Source organism: Azolla caroliniana, unplaced genomic scaffold (assembly GCF_043228905.1).
Source record: "Azolla caroliniana isolate FFs.n. ecotype wild unplaced genomic scaffold, voAzoCaro1.0.p SCAF_1, whole genome shotgun sequence".
Classification (NCBI taxonomy): domain Eukaryota; kingdom Viridiplantae; phylum Streptophyta; class Polypodiopsida; order Salviniales; family Salviniaceae; genus Azolla; species Azolla caroliniana.
In genome coordinates, this window is record NW_028230436.1 from 1,328,385 (window position 1) to 1,349,390 (window position 21,006).

At 35.3% G+C, this 21,006-nt stretch overlaps 3 protein-coding genes across 4 annotated transcripts; 2 read left to right on the forward strand and 1 right to left on the reverse strand.

Annotated features, from left to right (window-relative positions):
- Positions 1–4,607, forward strand: LOC147868171 (uncharacterized). 2 transcript variants are annotated; one of them, XM_087316021.1, is made up of 9 exons: positions 3–170; positions 1,828–1,908; positions 2,391–2,440; positions 2,572–2,649; positions 3,179–3,236; positions 3,317–3,366; positions 3,473–3,581; positions 3,701–3,762; positions 4,300–4,607. In XM_087316021.1, exons 1-9 carry the CDS (start codon positions 39–41, stop codon positions 4,334–4,336), a joined length of 657 nt encoding a protein of 218 aa, XP_087172147.1. In that variant the 5' UTR covers positions 3–38; the 3' UTR covers positions 4,337–4,607. The 2 variants fall into 2 exon arrangements, with proteins under 2 accessions (XP_087172154.1, XP_087172147.1); XM_087316028.1 differs by lacking the exon at positions 1,828–1,908 and having other exon boundaries at positions 1–170.
- A 182-nt stretch (positions 4,608–4,789) lies between these two features.
- Positions 4,790–10,125, reverse strand: LOC147868172 (putative polyol transporter 1). Its single transcript, XM_087316019.1, has 3 exons — positions 9,800–10,125; positions 4,918–6,409; positions 4,790–4,886 (listed from the first exon to the last, which is right to left on the reverse strand). The coding sequence occupies exons 1-2, from the start codon at positions 9,894–9,896 to the stop codon at positions 4,941–4,943; spliced, it is 1,566 nt and encodes a 521-aa protein (XP_087172145.1). The 5' UTR covers positions 9,897–10,125; the 3' UTR covers positions 4,790–4,886; positions 4,918–4,940.
- Positions 10,126–14,550: 4,425 nt separating this feature from the next.
- Positions 14,551–20,393, forward strand: LOC147868173 (BRAP2 RING ZnF UBP domain-containing protein 2-like). The gene is made up of 12 exons (XM_087316054.1): positions 14,551–14,899; positions 17,201–17,316; positions 17,398–17,506; positions 17,597–17,711; positions 18,467–18,564; positions 18,651–18,757; positions 18,840–19,092; positions 19,264–19,317; positions 19,397–19,540; positions 19,725–19,789; positions 19,925–19,979; positions 20,198–20,393. Exons 1-12 carry the CDS (start codon positions 14,588–14,590, stop codon positions 20,351–20,353), a joined length of 1,584 nt encoding a protein of 527 aa, XP_087172180.1. The 5' UTR covers positions 14,551–14,587; the 3' UTR covers positions 20,354–20,393.
- Positions 20,394–21,006: the final 613 nt, after the last annotated feature.

The following is a 21,006-nucleotide window of genomic DNA, read 5'->3' on the forward strand; positions in this document are numbered from 1 at the left end:
TACACACGCACGCACGCTCGCACATACACATGTAGCTCATGGTCTTCCTCCTCCCCTCTCTTCTTCTTCCAGAGATTTTGGACATGGCGAGCCGTACACACAGCCACGACTGCTCAGAGCACGAATGCGAATCTTCTTGGTCTCTCTACAAACAAATCGACATGCCAAGGGTAATCTATCTTACAATATCTGCGTCTCTTTTTGAATCTCTATGTGATTGTCGCTATACAGGTAATACGTATGTTGACTTAAAGAATCTTTGGGGGAATCGTGAAGAAATCACAAACGTCAAAATTTGTTCAAATAACATAAACAGACTATACCACATGCATTGTAAACAGACCAGTCACTATACCACAGACATGATTGCTTTAATCGATGCTGAGCAGTTGAATTAAAGTAGGTTGGACAATTGTGTGGACACATAATGCAGATGTGTGTACGCATTATGTATCCACACAATAAATGCCGAACCTACTTTAATTCAACTCCTCAGCATTGATTAAAGCAATCATGTCCTCCTCGGTACCTTTGTATTCCTCCTATTTGGGCGTACAAAATAATTCGGAAACGTTACGGGAGTCAGAGTTCTGAAATTCGTGAAAAATGTGCTGTCGATTAATATGTGGGTACCTTTTTAACATGTCCCGTAATCGGATGATTTGGAGTTAGATTTCCTAAGATGGATAGGAAAATTACTCAAATTTTTAAACTTGCAAAGTGAGTGTTTTGAAAAAATGCAAATTCAGGATCATCATATACTTTTTGTACCTATTCTGATGAATTGGCGACATTTTCTCATAGTTTCCTACATGGAAAACAAGTACCGAAACTATGCCAAATAAGAAAACAAGTTTTTTCTCAGAGGAGACTACAATATAATGCGTTATAATTTTCATAATTTGATATTCAAGATTTGGCATAAGTATTAAAAGTTCTTCAAGCTGGTGTCCTAAAGAAGAGATTCATCATTTGAGATTCAAGAATCATCAAGATGATGCCCCACACAAGAGTTCCGACAATGTAATATTCTTCAACAAAATGGCCTATACCTATACGAGAGATTAATCATTCCAGAGCCATCCAATATTTTTGTGAATACTCAAAAGGTTCTTTGAGATACTTGAAGTGATGTTTGCAATTTTTTTGTTTAGAATTATGGTTTGCCACTATCACTACGAACATTTTGGTTGATGATAACACTAGGAGCCAGCAGTTTCTGTGCCTGTTTCTTGCATGGAAGAAACATAATGATCACAACTTACTGTGTTCCCTTTGCACTCTACCTGCCACTTATGGATTTTCACTGATTATCCACTGTATTGCTGACTTCAGCTATTGATTGAAGCTTGGATAATAGCTGAATATCTGATCTAATGTTCAGAAAAGTTTAGCTTCTAGGATTACTTGCATTGTGCAAAACACAGCTGAAACCACTCTTGTTGTTTTGCCTGGTGAGTGGGTTTCATAAATGGGATCCTCACATTGTAAGGTTTGAGATTGGAGGAACAGCATGCTCAAAATTTATGTTGAAGCTTAAGATTGCCGAGAATAGATCATGGTTGTAATAGTTGAAGCTTAATATATTGTGAAAGCAAACATAAGTACTAAGATAAACAAACTTGTATTGTTGCTAAGGGTGACAATTGTGATCACATAGTCAAAAACATGGTTTCTCCCAAATATATCTATAATCAAATAACTATCAGAATTAAATATCTGATAAGTCTAGCAGCATCCTTATTCAGTTTCAATTCAAAACCATATTTTGAGCTACACATTTGGGTTTTATATTGTATTTCATTAGAATCTTATGGTCAACTGCAGGTATGGGCCTTAAATGAATCGGTAGAAGGGAGTGGCAAGAAGGTTTTTAAAAGCTGGGATGTCAGACTTGAAAATTCGAATGTATGGATGGATCATTTGCTGACTTTGAGAGATCTGTTTCAGTAAAATATACTGCATTCTGTTTGTTCATGGATCAAAATTTAAACTAGAAATCAATTGGTGCTCATTGTTGGCTGAATATTTGTGAAATAGTTCAAATTCATCTTTATATGTATAGGCACCTTGTGCTGGCTTCCTTGACCATTTGTGCTTTCTAGATCCCAGCTTTGTTTCATTGGATTTATAATAATGAGAATATGAGATTTGTGTACAACTACATTGGGCTACAAAATTTAACTTTAAAGAGGACACGATAGTTGATGATTTGTGACCCATTGTAGATGCGTACGAAAATGTGAACTGTCATTGTATTCAAAAGAACATCATCTTTATGTTGTTTTCTGTATATTATCTGATGGGATAAATCTTGTGTATATTCTCAAATCAATCTTCTAGTCAAATTTATTTTGTGAACAATTTAATGCATCTCTGTTTCTGTACAGGATTTTCTGGAGAGCAATGACGATGATCCCGAGCTTTTGCTTTTTATCCCGTAATCAAACATATACATTCACATCATTGTAGATGGCTGTAGCCTTCAGTCTGTTTGTCTAAAATATGTTCTGAAGTTCTTTGACATTCAACATGTGGATTTAAACCCTTAAATTGGGATATTTGCTGTAGATTTACGTGTGATGTGAAAATCAAAAGCATTTCAGTCATTGGTGGAGATGAAGGACGGAGTCCTTCGAAAATGCGTGCGTATGATTCTCAAACTCAGATTATATGCCAGGGTTTTATCTTATTAAACCATGGACATAAGAATGTATTGTTTGTTGCTTGGGAAAATAAAGTTGAAGCTGGTTTCTCCATCAAACAATTTTAGGACATATCTCAAGCATGATAAAAACAACTAATATCAATTTATGAATGCAAATGTTGAATTTATTAAAGCGGTGCATATGCATATGTTACTTAGATTAACTAGCACATCAAAACTTGTTCTACAATGGTTGAGCTGATCCAGTTGCGAGATTATGTTGTCGAAAATACTCACCTCTTGGAAGCATAGGACAACGCTTGGAACCCTATAACAGCTACAAAACACTACTTAAAATGCCATGCCCTGTGAAAACCCTGAATGCTACCCACGTCTTTTGCCGTGGGACTTTGCAATTTTTCTCGGAAGTGCTATTCTTTGATTGCTGATTTTACTTGTTCCATCTTGAAAGTGGTGTTTGGTGTGGAAATGGATAATAAGATTTTCCGGGTCTTTAAAACTGGTTTTCAGATTCATTAACCGAGAGGATATTGATTTCTCAGTTGTTGGAGACATGAATCCTATCCAGGTATTTGCTGTTCATATGGTGCTATTAGGTTTTAATTGCTACAAGTTTTGTGAGACGTTTCTGAGATTTTGCAACATAAGGAATGGGAGCTTGCAGAAAACTACCGAGGAGAGCTGGAATATCCAACTAGGTTAGAGTTCTTGACAGAGTTTCAAAGAACGTCACTAAACTTGATTCATTTTCCCAAAAGTCAGTAAACCAAGTTATATATTTGATTTATTCAAAACTATCCTTAGGTATGCGAAGTTCCAGGGAGTTGCAAGCCTTGTTTTGCATTTTCCCGAAAACTTTGGTGGAGATACTACCCAAATTTCCTTTATTGGATTGAGAGGCGAAGCAACACAGGTAATACTTACGACCCTATATAGAAGTTGTGGTTAACACAGAATCAGGTTTTACTTCGGTCTAAATGTTTTCCCCTTCGTTGGTTACCGAGAATCAAATTTATTTTCTATGAATCATAGATAAGAAGAGATGCAGTTACCAACATAGTATATGAGGCTTATGCTAATCCAGCTGACCACAAGTAAGGGGTTAATTAATCTCTATAAAATTTTATGCTATGTCAATGGTTCATTTTCTGTTTTATTGATCTGTTAAGGTTGTTTTGTCTGCATGGCCTCAGTTCTTGCATTCTGTTTCATGAGATGTAATTTTGTTTGATAATATCCACAAAGACCATTAGATAGAAGTGCTAGATAGTCAAGATAAGATTTCTATTCTGAGGTTTAGTAACAATTATAATTCTACCAAAAGACTTGGGAGTTACACACACACACACACACACACACACACACACACACACACACACATTGAGCTTTGTTTTACTCTCTTTAGGGCTTGATTGGAATCAATTTATTTTTACTTCACCTTGAAATTGTTGACGATAGCCTTTTTCAATTTTGTATGAAATCAAGTATTGTTGCAATTATGTACTTGCAATTATCTTTATATTCTCTTTATTCCTTATTCAATGCTATGTGAAGCTAGTTTTGGTGAAAGTTATTGTACGCATGCTTGGTTCATTATGTTTCTTTATCCTTTGGTTTTTGAATTGGTGCAGATTGCCATCAGGGAGTAATGTACCAAGCATACTTTAAGAGGTTGATGTTTCTTGAAGTGCATAAACTGCTCTTGCCACCTTTGGCTATTTACATATATATGTAGGTTTTGATATTTCATACTCGAGAAAAAAAAACAGAATGAACTTTACTTCCAGGAGTTTGTATTTTCGATTTTGATTTAGGAATGGGTTGTAAACTTTCATTCCCAAGCATCCTTTTTGTATTCTGCTTCTGTACAGATTTTCGTGCCACTATGTAACCAAGCTCTATTTCTACAATAACATCGTGCATGTCATATTAAGTTGTATTTCTCGTTGTCTTGTTTTCTATGTATGCATTTCCCTGTAACGGGAATACAAATATTGTGTGTACATACCATGTAGTAAAACAATGAACATAAAAATATTGAGTGTATGTATGCTGGTTTCATGATGTATAAAAACTTATACGAGTTTCCTATCTAATGTTTTGATAAATCATGACATAACTATATGATATATCATTCAACTTGTCAAAGAAAGTGAGCTGATGCAGCATTATCTAATATACCTACCAACATGTCTTCCATAGAGACCAAGCTATATATCTATGTATTGAACCCAAGATATATACAATACACATATATGTAAATAGCAGAGGCTTAATGGGGGAGCTCTTTTTCAGCTACTTGTTGACTGTTATTGTTAGGCGAGCCTTGGAAAATGAGAGTGAGCTCCTCAAGTGTCTTACCTTTCGTCTCTGGCATGAAGATGGAGAAGAAGATGATGGAAAAGAAAACAATGCCACCATAAAGGAAGAATGCCCCGGCAGGGGTGATGGCCTTGGAGATGCTAAGGAATGTGAGAGCCACAGTACCACTCACAAAACGGTTTACGGCCACACACAATCCTGTGGCTTGAGCCCTCAAACGAAGAGGAAAGATCTCTGAAATAAACACCCAGGCAACTGGTCCGAATCCTATAGAAAACAATGAAACATAGGCACATATGGCCACTATAGTTATCGACGCTCCAATTGTTGAGGTACTCTTCATGAAGTGTGATGCAGCCGCTGATACCAATGTGTCCCCTTTGGCTGTGTTGATTCCTAATAGTATAAAGGCTGTTCCTACAGAGAATAGGCTTAAGGTAACCCCTCCTGCACTTGCAAGCAGTAATGGCTTCCTCCCCACCCGATCTAGAATGGCTGTGGCTACAAATATGAATATGAACTTGCAAAACCCGACTCCGACAGTGGCGCCAAGCTTCCCAACTTTGCTTCTCACCCCAGCCTCCCCGAATACCACTGGGCTGTAATATACAACTGCGTCGATCCCACATGCTTGTTGGAAAAAATGTAAGCCCAATGAACATATCAGCATTCGTTTCACAGCTGGAGTTGGGTTCCATAGAAGCTCCCGCCACACTCCCGCACCTTGCTTTTTGGCCTCGCCAAATGCACGATCATACTCTTCAGGTGTGGGATCAACAGAAGGGTCGACCAATGGCGAGAAGCCAACTGTCTCCATGATATCGCCAAGCCGAGCTAGCGCTTCTTTGAGGCTTCCATTTGAAGTTTTGATGAGGATCTGGCGAGCTTCAGCAATGCGTTTTTGTGTTACAAGCCAACGTGGTGACTCCGGCATGAAGAGGACCCCAGATGCAAGTAGGATGGCGGGAACCATTCCGATGCCCAGCATGACCCGCCAGTTGTAAGATGGCGGTAAACCTTCGAGGGCAAAGTTTACGATGTAGCCAAGCAGGATGCCAAAATTGATGAAGACCTCGGTAAGCGAAACAAGTGTTCCGCGGATGCTGGCCGGGGCGAGCTCTGCAGAGTACACTGGTGCTATCATCATAGCAAACCCAACACCGATGCCTTCAATGAGCCGTCCTAGCAAAAGTATGCCAAAGGAGTTGGCACCGGCCATGATTGCAGCTCCAACGAAGAAGATAGCTGCTGCAACAGCCATGGTTAGCCTCCTCCCGATAATGTCGGAAAGCCTCCCTGCCATGGCTCCTCCCACAAGTGAGATCAGGTTCAATGAACCCACTACCACCTCCTGTTGTACCAGTCCTAGCTTTAGCTCTTGGCTTACAAACAATAGAGCTCCACTCATCACTCCAATGTCTGCAACAACAAGAGACCAACTCACACCTCCAATTGTCCGAAAGGTATTTATCACTCATATAAGCTCTATACATGATAACTGGCACTAAGCTTCTTTTCTGCAACCCAACAATACACCCACTGGTCGTTGGTATCTTTGTGGGGTGCCTGTTTGCCTATGAACTCTTGGATACTTGCTGTTTTGTGAGGCCTGAACAAGTTGGTGTGGTTTCAGGATGTGACCACGATTGTGTGCAAGGAGCATATTCCTTGAGGGTGTGAAACCATGCCAGTGACGATTGATAAGAAGTGCTACGACTATTTTATCACTCAATTATGGTCTTACTGCTAAGGAAGAAATGTTGTGTTATGGGGTGTTTATAATTGACTATCTATCTCGACAGAATGCTTTCCTTGTTTTTTTAAGATGTTGGGGATCAAATGTTTGAATTTGTGAATAAACATGAAAGATTAAGCAAATCATTTGTATATTTGGGTTTGATAATCTGGAAATGATAAAAATACATGATTTGATCATTTTATTTTATTAGGGAAATTTTCAAATAATATACCGAAATAATTATATCTCTCCTAGGTAAGCTTATTAAGCAGTGAAATTGAAACATCTTATCCTTGCCTTTGTCTTTGATGTGGGGACAATACGACACCTCATTTTGAATAGACTGTGGCTAATGACAAACAATGAGAATCTTTGCACTCAAATGACATTGCTTATAAATTAAGTCCACAACAAAGAAGCATGTTGTGTGTTATGTGCTCATGTAGCTTACGACATGCAAACCTTCCATATCTTGAGTGGCGTATGGATTCAAGAAGAGAGGGAAAGAAAGGTATGTTGATATTTCTTTTTAACGTCCACAAGAGACCGGTAGTGATCTATGAGACAAGGTCTAGCCTATGGTGAGGATCAAACTTGGGTCTCTCAATTTTATGACTTTGATGCTGCAGTGTAAACCAGCAAGCAGCAACTAGAGAGGAACATATGAAGCTTCATAGTTATATTGTAATTCATCTTTAATTTAAAAGATACCAAAAATGTCCATATGTTGAATTTATTAATATCCCTATGTTTTCAAAATTAACTTACAGGTATTCTGGAAAATACTCGACAAGTTAAGAGTATTTTGATGTTTTCTTGGTGTTTTCTTATGTGTGATGGTTGCGCTACTTTATCAACGAATACTTAATTTTTTATCAGCCATAATAGTAACGGTATTTCTAATCTAAGGGCATACAAATTAATCCAAGGTACAAGGTGTGAATCCTTGTATGGCTAAAATGGGAGGGAGTCCTAGTGCAACGACTTGTGTATCTAACATGATGGTGGTAGCATGTCGCATGACATGCATGGATTCACCTGTCTATATAAATACATCTAAATGCTCACTAACAATGCTAATGTTAATTAGGCATCTATCAAATGATCAAATTGGTACAAAAGAGTAGTTCCAATGGAAAATGAGATTGGTACAAGGTTATGGTCAAGGAACTTCAAATCCTAGTAATTAGTAAATTATAAAATGGGTTATAAACAACAAACTTAAACACTCAAATTATGTGATCCTCTATTTCTTGTTTTTGTACCTAAAGCATTGGCTTACTTGGAAAGATGTTAATATTCCAAAATTGTTGCAAGTGGCGTGGACTCCCTAGCTATCAACTTGGTATCAACATATGTCACCTCTAAGTAACAATTATAATAATTGTAGTTTTCAAGTGTTCTATAGTTGACGTAATCATAATCAATAATCTAGTAGCTCCTAACCTTGTCTTCCTTTGATGTCATTGCAGCCATACATATGCTTCTATCTAGTTAAATCCGACATGGATGGTTGTGTGACAACGTCTATATTTCTTTTTGTACTTTACCATTACGCAAATGGTGGGCCCAAACTACATATGTAAGAGTCATGACCCAATGGTTTAGGAAATAAGAAGTAAATAATAGAATAATATTTTGCTTTTCAAACTCAACAAGTAAAATTTTAAGAGTTTACTTGCATTCAATCCCAAATCGCTCCAATGTGACTATAGAAAAGCAAATAAAGTATTTGGAATTGAATGTCTGAATAAAGTATTTGCAAATAAAGATGTTTCAAATTGAAGAGGTATGTAAGCTTGGTGAAATATCATGTTATCATTGTGTTTCACCAAAGGCAAAAGGTGTGGCTAGAGCCTCAAGCTTTACAAACATGGTAACATGAGTATCTCATATTTATGGTTTTAATGCATACATATGGTTAAGGGGGTCTCAAGTAAACTTTTGAAACCATTTGGTATCAAAAGTTACATAATCTTGCAGTAATATTCACACATGTACATTTAGAATCATACTTCTAATAGTCTAATCAATGGTACTATACTTGATGATCTTACACCATGTGAAAGCCATGAAGTCGTGACAGAAGAAAAATGTGTACACATACATCACAACTACAAATGCATTGATGGCAAGCAAGTACATCAATATTTTGATTCAATTTCACTAAGTTTGTGATATGTCCATATTTAGTTACAGCGATGGGAAAAGGATACATGCATGCTCGAAGGAGATACAAACATATAAAAATCAAAGCAGGGTGGCTTGAGATGGTCAAGACTTAATTGTGTATTTGTTTACAAATTATTGGTAAAATCGCATCAATTTGAACCCAATTAAGACTCACATTTAACTTTTAAGATAGGCACTATAACAATAGCCACTTATTGGATCTCATTTAATACCCACAAAGAAAATCGATCCCAATAAATGTGCCACACCTTTTTGGTGGACAAATTATTTTTTTCGGGTTTGAGGCAAAGTGTGGGAGAGGATTGAAGAAAGATACATTATCATGGTTTATAAAATGATCATTGATAATCACTTAAAAGATATGAAGATTAAGTAGTTGAAGAGTATATAAATGAATGATGAATGCTAATTGTAGTTTTACTTTTAAATGGGCTTACTCGAGTGGAAATATATTCAGGATAACAACATATGGTTGTGAGTTCAAATCCTTAATACACACACACATCCTTGTTACATAATATATGGCTTGTCTTAAACTATAAGTTGCCACATTAATGTATCAAACAAATGACCTCACAATCTCCAAACAATTAAGTCAGAATCACCTCGAGTATGTCTTGTTTTGCACTCCTAGCCTCCTCTGTCTCTTTGGGACAATATTGGTGACTTTGTGGACACTAAACATTTCTAATTCATCAATTTGTAAATGTAATGCATTGCATGAAACAACACCATATCACTATTCTATTTTCCAATTCTTCTCTACAGTACAAATGTATAAGACAATGATTGTAAGCGACAATGGCACAATAAATTTATATAATAATCTACAATCATAGATGACAAAGTAAATAGCTAGAAAAAATAGTATCACTTACCATATCCAAGAAGGGTGGAGCTAAGGGTGGCAACTATGGTGCAAAGTATCACATACTTCCCAACTACTCTAATGGGTTTCTCCAACTCGACATCCATATCGATCTTTTGATTTGTGCTATATATATCACCAAGCTTAATTACTTATGATGCTCACAATTATGATGAAGATGAAGATGAAGATGATAGTGGCGATAACATGGGTATAGTTATTACATTTTGGTATTTGATAATTGGATAAGAGTTTATATTGGCTATGATGATTGCGATGATAATCACATAAATGTTTATCCTTATATGGATGGGTCTCAAATTTGGTAAACAAAACACACTCACTCACTCTTCGAATACCTGGATCACTTCTTTTAATCCCCCCCCCCCCTTCTTTTTGTATAATATATAACTGTTTTCTTATGCTTTACTAGACAATTTGATGTACATGACTTCAAAGGATTGGGCGGTGGGCCCACTCTTGACTTCTTGAAGACTATTGCAGTTGCCTTGTCTTTTTCGGTCAAAACAATTATTCAATTTACGTTATGAATCATTTAAAGCAATATGCTACTTTGCCCACAAATAAAATATTTGTATTGATTTTCTTGAACACACATTTGTTTTAGAACTTTATTACAATGCTAAACAAATGGTTAGGGTGATTTTTATGTTCTTAATTGCTCAATTGTAATTAATTAGTCACCCTCGTATGGAATTATGTAACAACACGACTTGCCAATACATTTGAGACAAAGAGGACAGATGTCTTAAGGTACCACTTTCCCAATCTCCTCAAACTTTATTTAAATTTCCGTGTGAATGTGACCGCTACAATATATGCATATTTTTCATATAAACGACAATCCTAGACAGGCTGACAAATTTGCCACATGATGTTCAACCATCATAATGCAATAAATTTCTTCGGTACTTTAAACAATATGTTTTCATTTGGTTGTACGTGAAATCAACATGATGTATAAGACGAGATGTGTAGTAAATGAGTAAAATGAAGGGGTAGTTGGAACTTGCATATATATGATTGTTAGTTTTGGTTTATGTAAATTACAAATACAACTTATTATTACAGAAAATCACCTTTTTGGTCTCAAGCATATGTTACAATATATTTTTTCATATAAACGACAATCGTGGACAAGCTAACAAAATTGCCACGTTATGTTCAACCATCATCATGCAAGAATTTTCTTTGCCACTCTCAATTGTATCGTGTTTTCACTTTGTTGTATGTGAAATCGGCATAATGTATAACACCATACATAGGAAATGAGAGGTTAGTAAAATGAATGGATAGTTGAAATACATTATTGTTAGTGTATGTTATATATATGTATAGCAAATTATAGCATGAGCTTGTATTCAGGTTACCTTTTGAAAAAAGCATATTACTTTCATTCATAGTATGAACCATACGTACCATACGCGCATTCACATTCGCATTCGCGGACGATTTTAACCATTCGTGTAATAAAAACACCCTCAAAGAATGATAAATACCATACTTTGGATTATCTATTTATTATGAGGTAAATAAGCCTAAAAAATGGAAAAAAACACAAGAATGTTTGAATAACATTCGCATTCGTTTTCCAACGTAGGAAAACGAATGTTATGCTAGACGAACACAAATTTTACGTACTATGCTTTCATTATGTTCATGATACATATTTGTAGAAGTACAAAGGTCAATGTACTATGCGCAATTGACAATGATGCCTTTCGTGCAACTTTATAATATTGCTTTGTGCCCAGATTCCTTTATCACGAGTACTTCATAAATTTTTCCAATAATTGTGGGTATTCACATTATATCCTTTAATATTATTGCCAAACTACCACTGAGGTTATGCTAGACATGTCTTGTTCAATTCTACTAAGCTTCACGCAACATTTACAACTTAGCAAGTAACCACACACTCATTTCTTTTAACTACATGAACATGACCATCTTATTTACAGTAATTGAACGATCAATAATCAACGCAAATAGGTGATTCATTCACGTCCATGTATACACTATCCCACATACAACTTTGTGCACATGTGATATCATGATTAACGATGAGACACTACTTCACATAAACTTTTGAATGAAAGCATATGAGTATATATACACACAACTATTAATTTTAAATGTATGAATGAAAGAATCATGTTTATGTAAACATTGATTAACATAATCATACACAAATCCCTCTTTCAAAATAATAGATAATGGTAAACTCTTGATGCATCTCAAGAATCAAAGGGAAATGAACACGGTCATAAATTTCCCTTAATTGTATTATAAATAAAATTTGCATAACCCTTAAAACTCAAAGAAATAATTCCACTTATAACATTCAATATGTACGAGGGTTTTTGGGGGGGAGACCATATTTTGGGGGAAGATTCACAAAGATGGTTTATTTAGTGACAATCGCGATACAAATAAGATGCCATATAGAGAAAGACTAGTAGAGTTGGCCTCATGTGAACCCTCTACAACTAGGTATATATAGAAATACTTTGACCTTGGAATGACATAGTAATTTTTCATTAATTCTTTCGAGTTATTTATTTGTATTATAGTGTTTATTTATTTATTATCTATCTATCTATCTTTTTAAATTTTTGGAAAAGACACTACATTAGCACAAGAAATTACATACATACAAGTAATTACCCTGGCATTCTAAACCAAAGTTAAGTTCTAGCCATTGGCTTAAATAAATATATCAGTACAAAGTAAAATGACTCCACCTTATCAAGAACTTGCCTATGAAATAGAGCTTTGTTCCATTTATAATGAAACTTGAAACGTTGTAATTCTGCATGTTGAGTGTCAATTTTAATGTTATCCAAATAACCTTTGAGAGTTATGCTCAATCTCTATTCAAATTCCCATATTGTCAAAGCGGTCCTTTCCATAACATTTTGGAATACCGCCAAGCACTTGGTCCTCCAAATATACCAAATCATAATACTACTTATTTCCATATTTCATTATTTCTTTAATTTACAAGTATTTTAATTTTATTATTCTATTTGTTTACACGTTTTTTATTTTTTGTTTGAGTTTTAATTGTTTGTTTATTTATCGACAAGTTTCTTATTTTTATTGTCAATTTTTAATATTTCACAAGTTTTTTATTTTTATAATTTTCCTATAAAATTAAGAAATTTGTGAAAAAAAAACAATAAAAAACAACTAATAAAAGGTTGTGTGTGTATATATGTATTTTTATATATGTTCAAGTTTTTTTATTTCTTATTTATTATTGTGTGTTTGTGTGTGTGTATATATATATATACAAGTTTTTTATTTCTTAAATTTTATTTTTATTTTTTACTACTACACACACACACACACACACACACACAAGTACAAGAACAAGAACAAGGTTAGTGGAGTAGTAAAGCGTGATTGCAAGAACTAGGTTTGGTACAACAGGAGCAATTCCTTGTGTGCTCCTAAGTGAGTAAATACAAATACAAATAGAGCTCAAGAAGTGATATGAAAACTAACCTTAGAATAAAATCCAAGGTTCAATTATATATAATATGATATTATACCACACTATTAACCCATCAACTATATTCAATGTGTTGCTCTTCCTTGTAGTCCACGTGTGAGTGTTCTTGGAGCATATTCACATATATCGCTTTGAAAAACCACATCAACTGTGTCATCTAATCCGATTTGAAAACCAATTCATCTTTTTATACAACAAACTTCTTCTCTTCCAATTGTTTGGCTCTCGTATCATTTACGAAATCCCAAATCGTTTGGTTGCTTTTTGACCTCACACAATACTTGAATTACGAGTCAATAGCTTCTTAATTTGGTCATGAACCAAAGCCTTTGTACATATCTTCACATAATTGTCTTCCATCAAATAATATTCCAACTTCACCTTCTCATCCCAAAGGAGCTCTAGTGCATACGAAATGGTATTGAATATCAATATGCTTGGCCTACTTGGAGAACACCAAATTCTTTGCAACAGGGTTGAAGCATTGGCTCTCATATCCTATCTACATTAACTCCCCGCTCCCCTTCAAATTGGCATCTTGATTTTTGCTAGAATATTTCTCAATCATATTGCATCACACGCTATCTTGTACTTCCTTTTCGTTCTAGTTTAAGGAATATATATACGTATATGTGGAAGTTTGCCCATCCTTTCCAAGGACAACAAAAAAATGTTTGGTGGGTTTTTGCTTTAATGATTTTTGACAAGGCTAAACAAAAACATTGTCTAACCCACTTCTTGTACCCAATAAGAACATGTACGTATTTCTCATTACCTTAGGGTTTATTGTGCCAAAATGAGACCCTGCTGCATCTATATGGATTTCCACAAGTATGTACCTTTTGTCTACGCCATTGAGAACCTTTGACGTTAGCAAGAACCTTTTGTTTCTAGTATATACTTCATTTCTCCTACCAACTAGAAATTGCCCAAACGACTTCTTTTCTACACATTGGAGATTGCCACAACAACATGGATAGTTGTCAAAGTCACTGCGGTTTTTACGGTTTGAAAAATGTTTAACGGTTTCATGGTTCGGTTCAGGTTTCAAAAAATTTAAACGGTTCGGTTTGGACCCTCTCAAACCGAACCAAACTGTTGTCGATTGTTAATTCTTGCACACAAAGCATTGTGAATTGCATATATGTACATACAATATGTATACATACATATACATATGTACATGTATAGTATACTGTATACATATATGTACGTGCGTGTGTATGTTTAGTCGTCTTTCATACTTCTCCGCTCTGCTGTATGTTCAAGAACCACGAAGAGGAAGGAGGAAGAGACCCACAGTCAGACTTACAAATGTTCGTGCTTAAGATTCATGTGCTGGAGACCAGAGATGGAGGAGGAGGAGGAGATGGAGGGAAGATGAAGGAGGTGTTACAAAGTAGTCCAGATGATGGCGATGGCCGTGGTGATTGCAAGGGCCATGTTGATGGCGATGAGGATGCGAGAATCGAAGGCGAAACAAATCCGCTCTTTGTGTCCGAGACTACTTGTGGCATCACACATCTCTTCCGCAATGTCTCGGCATCGCCCCACGCAGTTGGCCTATTACCGGTAGGTATTTCTCCTTCTCCACTTTTTATTTTTTTCCATTCAATTCTCTTTTCATTTTTACTGGAGATTTCTTGCATCCATGTGTGCATCATGACTTTTGTACACGTTTTTTCCCTTCATCAATCCAACTTGGGTTCATTTGTACTCTTATTACTCCTACCAGATTTTTGAGATATATACAATTTCCGCATCCTTTCTTTCGCATGACGATGCGCTTCAAATGACTTTGTATTTATAATTTTCCTCGAACTACAGTTCAGGACATTCTGAATATCCGTGATTTGCTTAATTTATCCAATTGAGCATCTTATATGCTGATTAACCCCAGAATTTTCCTCAAACTAACTTTGGGATACATATTTTGTGCGACGTGCTTCCACAGAGTATCCTCATTCCACTTTTTAATCGTAACATGGTGATTTTTCTCAGATTTCTCATCAAACTACATTGATGTCTTGTATGAAATCCTTTCTCCAATAAGACGTATTAGCCATTAAATCCAATTATATATAGATACATGATTCAAGCAGAGTGGTTAAAGTAATATTGAACAGTAAATATGTTTGTCATTACATTATTTCTTGCATGACAACATTTTGAAATGATTGGCTGATATGTAAATTTGGTCACATAATAAAGAAGTATGCAAACTATATTGATGTCTTGTATGAAATCCTTTCTCCAATAAGACGTATTAGCCATTAAATCCAATTATATATAGATACATGATTCAAGCAGAGTGGTTAAAGTAATATTGAACAGTAAATATGTTTGTCATTACATTATTTCTTGCATGACAACATTTTGAAATGATTGGCTGATATGTAAATTTGGTCACATAATAAAGAAGTATGCAAATTGAGTCGAAACCCACATCTTTCTTTGATAAGGGACTCTGAATTTGGCCACTAGAAAGACTGAAACATGACATTCTTTTAAGTATGTAGTAAGAGATTGATGTGCTTGCCATGCAATTTTCACACTACTTTGTTCTGTGAGGTGGTGTGTTGGATGAAAGATGTACTCAAGGCATGCCTTAAATTTGAAGCCAAAGACAAGGTTTCACCAAGAAACTGTCTTAAATAATGCAATTTCGAATTTGGATGTCATTAATATTTGTGTTTATAGTTTTCACAACATTGGACATTTCATCAAGTTCCATTTTTTAAAGAATCTAAGCTTCATTTGAAACTCAAATTGTGAATTTGGGGTGCAAGTTTAAGGAAGCACTTAAGCAGGGTTTGAGAAATTTTATAACTGATGATTAAGTGCATGAAAGTAAAAAGTCAACGGAAACGTGAGATATAACATGGTGGCCATGTCCCTGGATGAGAGCAGCTTCCCATTTGGCAGCATATCTTTGCCAAATCAACATATTCTTCATGAGAATCATCCTATTTTGTTGAGGACAAATCAGCTCGGCAGAGCATAATAATCTCAATTAACATTTTCTTCATGAGAATCATCCTCTTGTAGACAGCTCCCACGTTGAGCAATATATCTTAAGAAAGATAAATGAATGAACCATGCGTTCAGCCAGTTCCCTGACTTGACTCTATGTCAATCCCCTGCTTTATTACAGAAACTTTTTCATCCCTCCTGCACACAAGGTCAAGGGAGTAATGGTGGTATCATTCCTAGACAATTATGTCTCTAGGAAGGACTTCATTCTAGTACTGATACTGACTTGTAACCTCCTGAAACTGAGTGTGCAAAGCCATTTCTTTTACAGTTTTATACATAAACAGGTGGCTGTAATAACTGTAGCTTGATGGACTGATTCTAATGGACTCTATGTACAGGTTATATATATAAGCACTGTTTTTTTTTGCAGAAAAAGAACATAGAATGTACTCTCAAGTACTATATCAGACAATATTCTGCACAAGGCTAAGAAACTGTGCATGAACCCTTTAAGCAAAGGCACACATGACTAACACTTACACTGAAGACATGTGTTAGTGATGAATGAAAAAAATTAAGAAAGATGTTATTTTATCTTCAAATGTTCTTCTTTGGTTCTGGTATGTTTTATCTGTTATATTAGATGGGTTTTTGGCTGCTACCAACCTCCATCTATGTTTACCATTGCTTTACATGAACTTAATGCAATTGTCTCCAAAATTATGACTACGATATTAACTGCCCTTGTGGATGCATATAATATCAAGGAGTAGATTTTATATATTTTTCTTCGGCTTGATGCCTTGAGCTAATCATGTTTTATTTGGAAGAGCCATTGCTTCTATAACGATGGCCGCGTCACTTGATTTACAATTAACTGTTTTGATACTAGTGCAGCCTGAACGTAGTGAGCTTTTATACATACTTGCCATTCCAAGTTATATGACGAATGTGGAGTTCTACCAATTTATGGGGACATTTCTGCAGAATGTTAAGGAAATAAGATTTGTTAGGTGAATCACTGATCCCAACCTTTTCAATGAGATTTGAAATATCGAAAAACAAATTCTGATTGATATTCTTTATTGCCTTAGAAATGATGTCTCAAATGACAGATACAGCACTATAATGAAATTTGACAGCCAGAGCTCAGCTGATAATTTCGTTAAACACTATAATGGGAAGCCATTCTCTTCCTTTAAGGTTTGTATCTTATAAAATGCAGAAACTTCTTGTAATGTTCTTGTGGATGAAGCTTTTATATGATGAAACAGTCTCTTCCCTCAACTGCAGGAGGAGTCATGCCATGTGCTTTTTATTGCAGATGTGCAGTTCACTAACTCAGGAGAAGAAGCCTCCTCTCCCCCTGTTGGTTTAACTGAGCTTCCTACATGTCCACTTTGTCTGGGTATGAAATCGAAAAAGATGCCTCACAGTGCTAATCTCCAGTATTAGGAATGGCAGAGCTAGCTCCTAGGCATTACAAATACATTTTTAACAACTTGGTTATTTTTTATGTGGTGTTTATTTTTTAACAACTTTTTGAATTCATTTTCTTCTCAATCATATTTATCCTTTTACATTATAAAAAAATTAATGACTTTCTATTGTCTGTTTTTTTTATATGTTTTCAATTTTGTGTGATTTCATTTTGAACATTACATTTATATTTTTATGTCTTAATTGCTTGAATCAAAACCTTCATAATGGTCAGCCCATGTTGAAGATCTTTCCAAGGCAGAACTTTCCATCAATCTAAGCCTAGACTGGGGAAATGCTTAGCTGGTGATATTCTCTGGCACATTTGGGAGTTATAATAATTTAGTTATATAAATTTCAGTTTGGTGTCAAAGATAACAGATGGAAACTTTTGTTTGGTTTCATAGGCCTTTTTGACATCTTAAAAAGTGTTAAATACGTCTTTCTTTCCTTTTTCTCTCTTTTTAATTTCGCTTGAAGTTTTCCTCTCTTTTTTAACTTATTCATGAATTACTCTTCTGTTTGTTTCTTCCTCATTTTCTCACAGACAAATAAAAAAGATTAATCCTGTAATACTCTAGTTTGGTATACAGATATCTTTATGAGTAGGGATAAATGATGGGTTCTAAATGTAATAGACTAACCAACAAACTTCCATTGATAAACTTATGATGATTGATGCAGAACGACTTGATCAGCATATAAGTGGGATCTCGACTCCAGCATGCAATTATTTATTTTATACTCCAAGCATCATAAAGTGGAAAGATTCATCTTGCCCTGTAAAGATACACACGTTTTACCATCGTAAATATAAACCAATTGAGCAAGTCATGATTTTACCAATGTCTTCTTGTTTCGTGCGTAGGTATGCCATTATTGCCAGGAGCAGTCTAAAGAATCCATGTGTACAGTTTGCGCTACATCTGAGAATTTGTGGATCTGTGTTATTTGTAGCTTTGTCGGATGTGGAAGGTATACACTTCTTAACTGTTACCCTTTAATGGTCTCCCTCATATACACATAAATGACAATAATAAGGAAATTATTCCTTCAGATATCAACAAGGTCATGCAATAAAACACTGGAAGGAAAGTCACCATTGCTACTCCCTTGAAGTAGAAACCCAAAGAGTGTGGGATTATGTTGGTGATGGATACGTACATCGCTTAATTCAATCTAAAACTGATGGGAAACTTGTAGAACTGAATGCACCTTGTGGTGAAGGGACGAATGAATGTGGGATTTATGGATGCAGCCATGATGTATCTGGAATGACTGAAGCTTTAATGAACAGCAAGCTAGATGGGGTATGTAGAATGTATGCAAAAAACTGTGTTTATTCAATGAATGTTCTACTTGAGAACTGTGTTTATGTCATAGTTCTGATTTCTAAAAGCATTAAAAGATAGATTCTTTGCTACATATATTGTCAAGTATGAAAATAAATAGCCAGCTTAAAAGTTTGATCTTTGTGCCAGATTTTTTCTGAATATAATCAACTGCTTACTAGTCAGCTAGAAAAGCAAAGAGAGGTAAGTTGAATTCCGAACTCATTTTTTGTGCAATTTGAAAAAGTATTCATTTCAGTTGTTAATGTAAGTTTTTCTTTAGTATTATGAAGGTATCCTATCAGAGGCAAAACAGAAGAAAGAAACTGTCATTGCACAGGCTGTAGAAAAGGCTGTGAGCCTTAAATTACAGAAGCTGCAATCTAGACTGGAGAAAGCTGAGAAAGAAAAGAAAATCCTTGAGCAAGTGAAAATCACCACACTCTGTACTTATATGATCATAATTAGGATCATCACTCCTGGGCATATAAAGAAAGATGTTATTAATTTTTATATTTGCTCTGGGGAGAGTTGATCCATTCCAAATGTGTAGGTTGCTTCAATTTCTAAAACTTCAAATTTTCTTTTTATGGATGTATCAAATCAAATAGTTGAATGAATCCATGAAGGCAAACCAGGAGTCTTGGAAGTTGACAATATTAAAAGCTGAAGAAAGGTTTGAGTCTCAACTGTCCACTGTATAAATATGGGAGGCTCAATTATGGTTTTTAAGTTTTACTTGAGGCTTGGTTATTATCAGGTTGGTTGATGTTTACTCCAAGCAAACAAATACCATTCTGTTTTTTTTCAGTGAGAGAGCTGCTATTGAAGAGCGAGATAATCGCATTGCTGATCTGGAGGAACAGGTTATTACTTTTAAATAATTGCTTGAAGACTATGTTTAAACTCTATACGACCTTGGTATAAATGGCAAAAAGTAGAAAAAATGATGTTGCCATAGTACCTTTCGATCATTGCACACAAATGTTAATTAGAAGTGGGTAGATTTGGATGAATGGGTCAACGGTTTATTTTTATAAAGAGAGATTTTATGTTTCTACGGACTTTTCTCTAATTGATACAGGTTAGGGATTTCATGGTTTGCATTGAAGCTCAAAGGATGTTGGCAACTACTGATACTTCAGACATACGGGATGGGACTGTTCTAAGAGTAGCCGCACCGCCAACACCAAAACAGAACAGTCGCTCTTCAAAGACTAGTGGGAGGAAAAAGAAATGATTCATCATTTTGTAAATATGATATATACAGCATACCCATTAAAGGGCGTTTTCGTAGAAGCCAAAAAGGAATCAATGTCATACATTCTTTTATATAAATTGGTTTACTGAATATAGTAGCTAAAGCAAACTGGTTAATAATAGTGAATGTCATTGGAGCATAGCCAGATGTGCTCAAGAGTTTGTGTGTTGTATTGACGTGGTCATTTACTAACAAAATGTCAAGGGTTTTGATGTAGAACATAACCAATTTTGACAACCACAATTAAAAAGAGAAGTTTTGAATGGGTTCTACAAAAATAAGGCGAAAATAAGTTGGATCTCCATCATTATTGGACGTATACATGGAAAGAGGTCATCATTTGCACTGTTTGACGATTAGGTTGCACCACCACAAGTACTCAGATTATCTTGTATTATAAATCATGGTTGCATAATCAATCTTATGCAATGATATACTGCCTGTGTTGAAAGGGCAAGAGCTCAAGATGTTCTTTCTGATCACATACGTGGAAGTTTCTGAAACTAACACAAGATACATTGCTGATAGGGATATGAATTAAATGTCACTGTCTAGGAGTGTATGTAGATGTGATTTTCTTTCATATAAAGTAGCACGTCACTCAGTATAGCTCTAAAATTTATCATATTCTG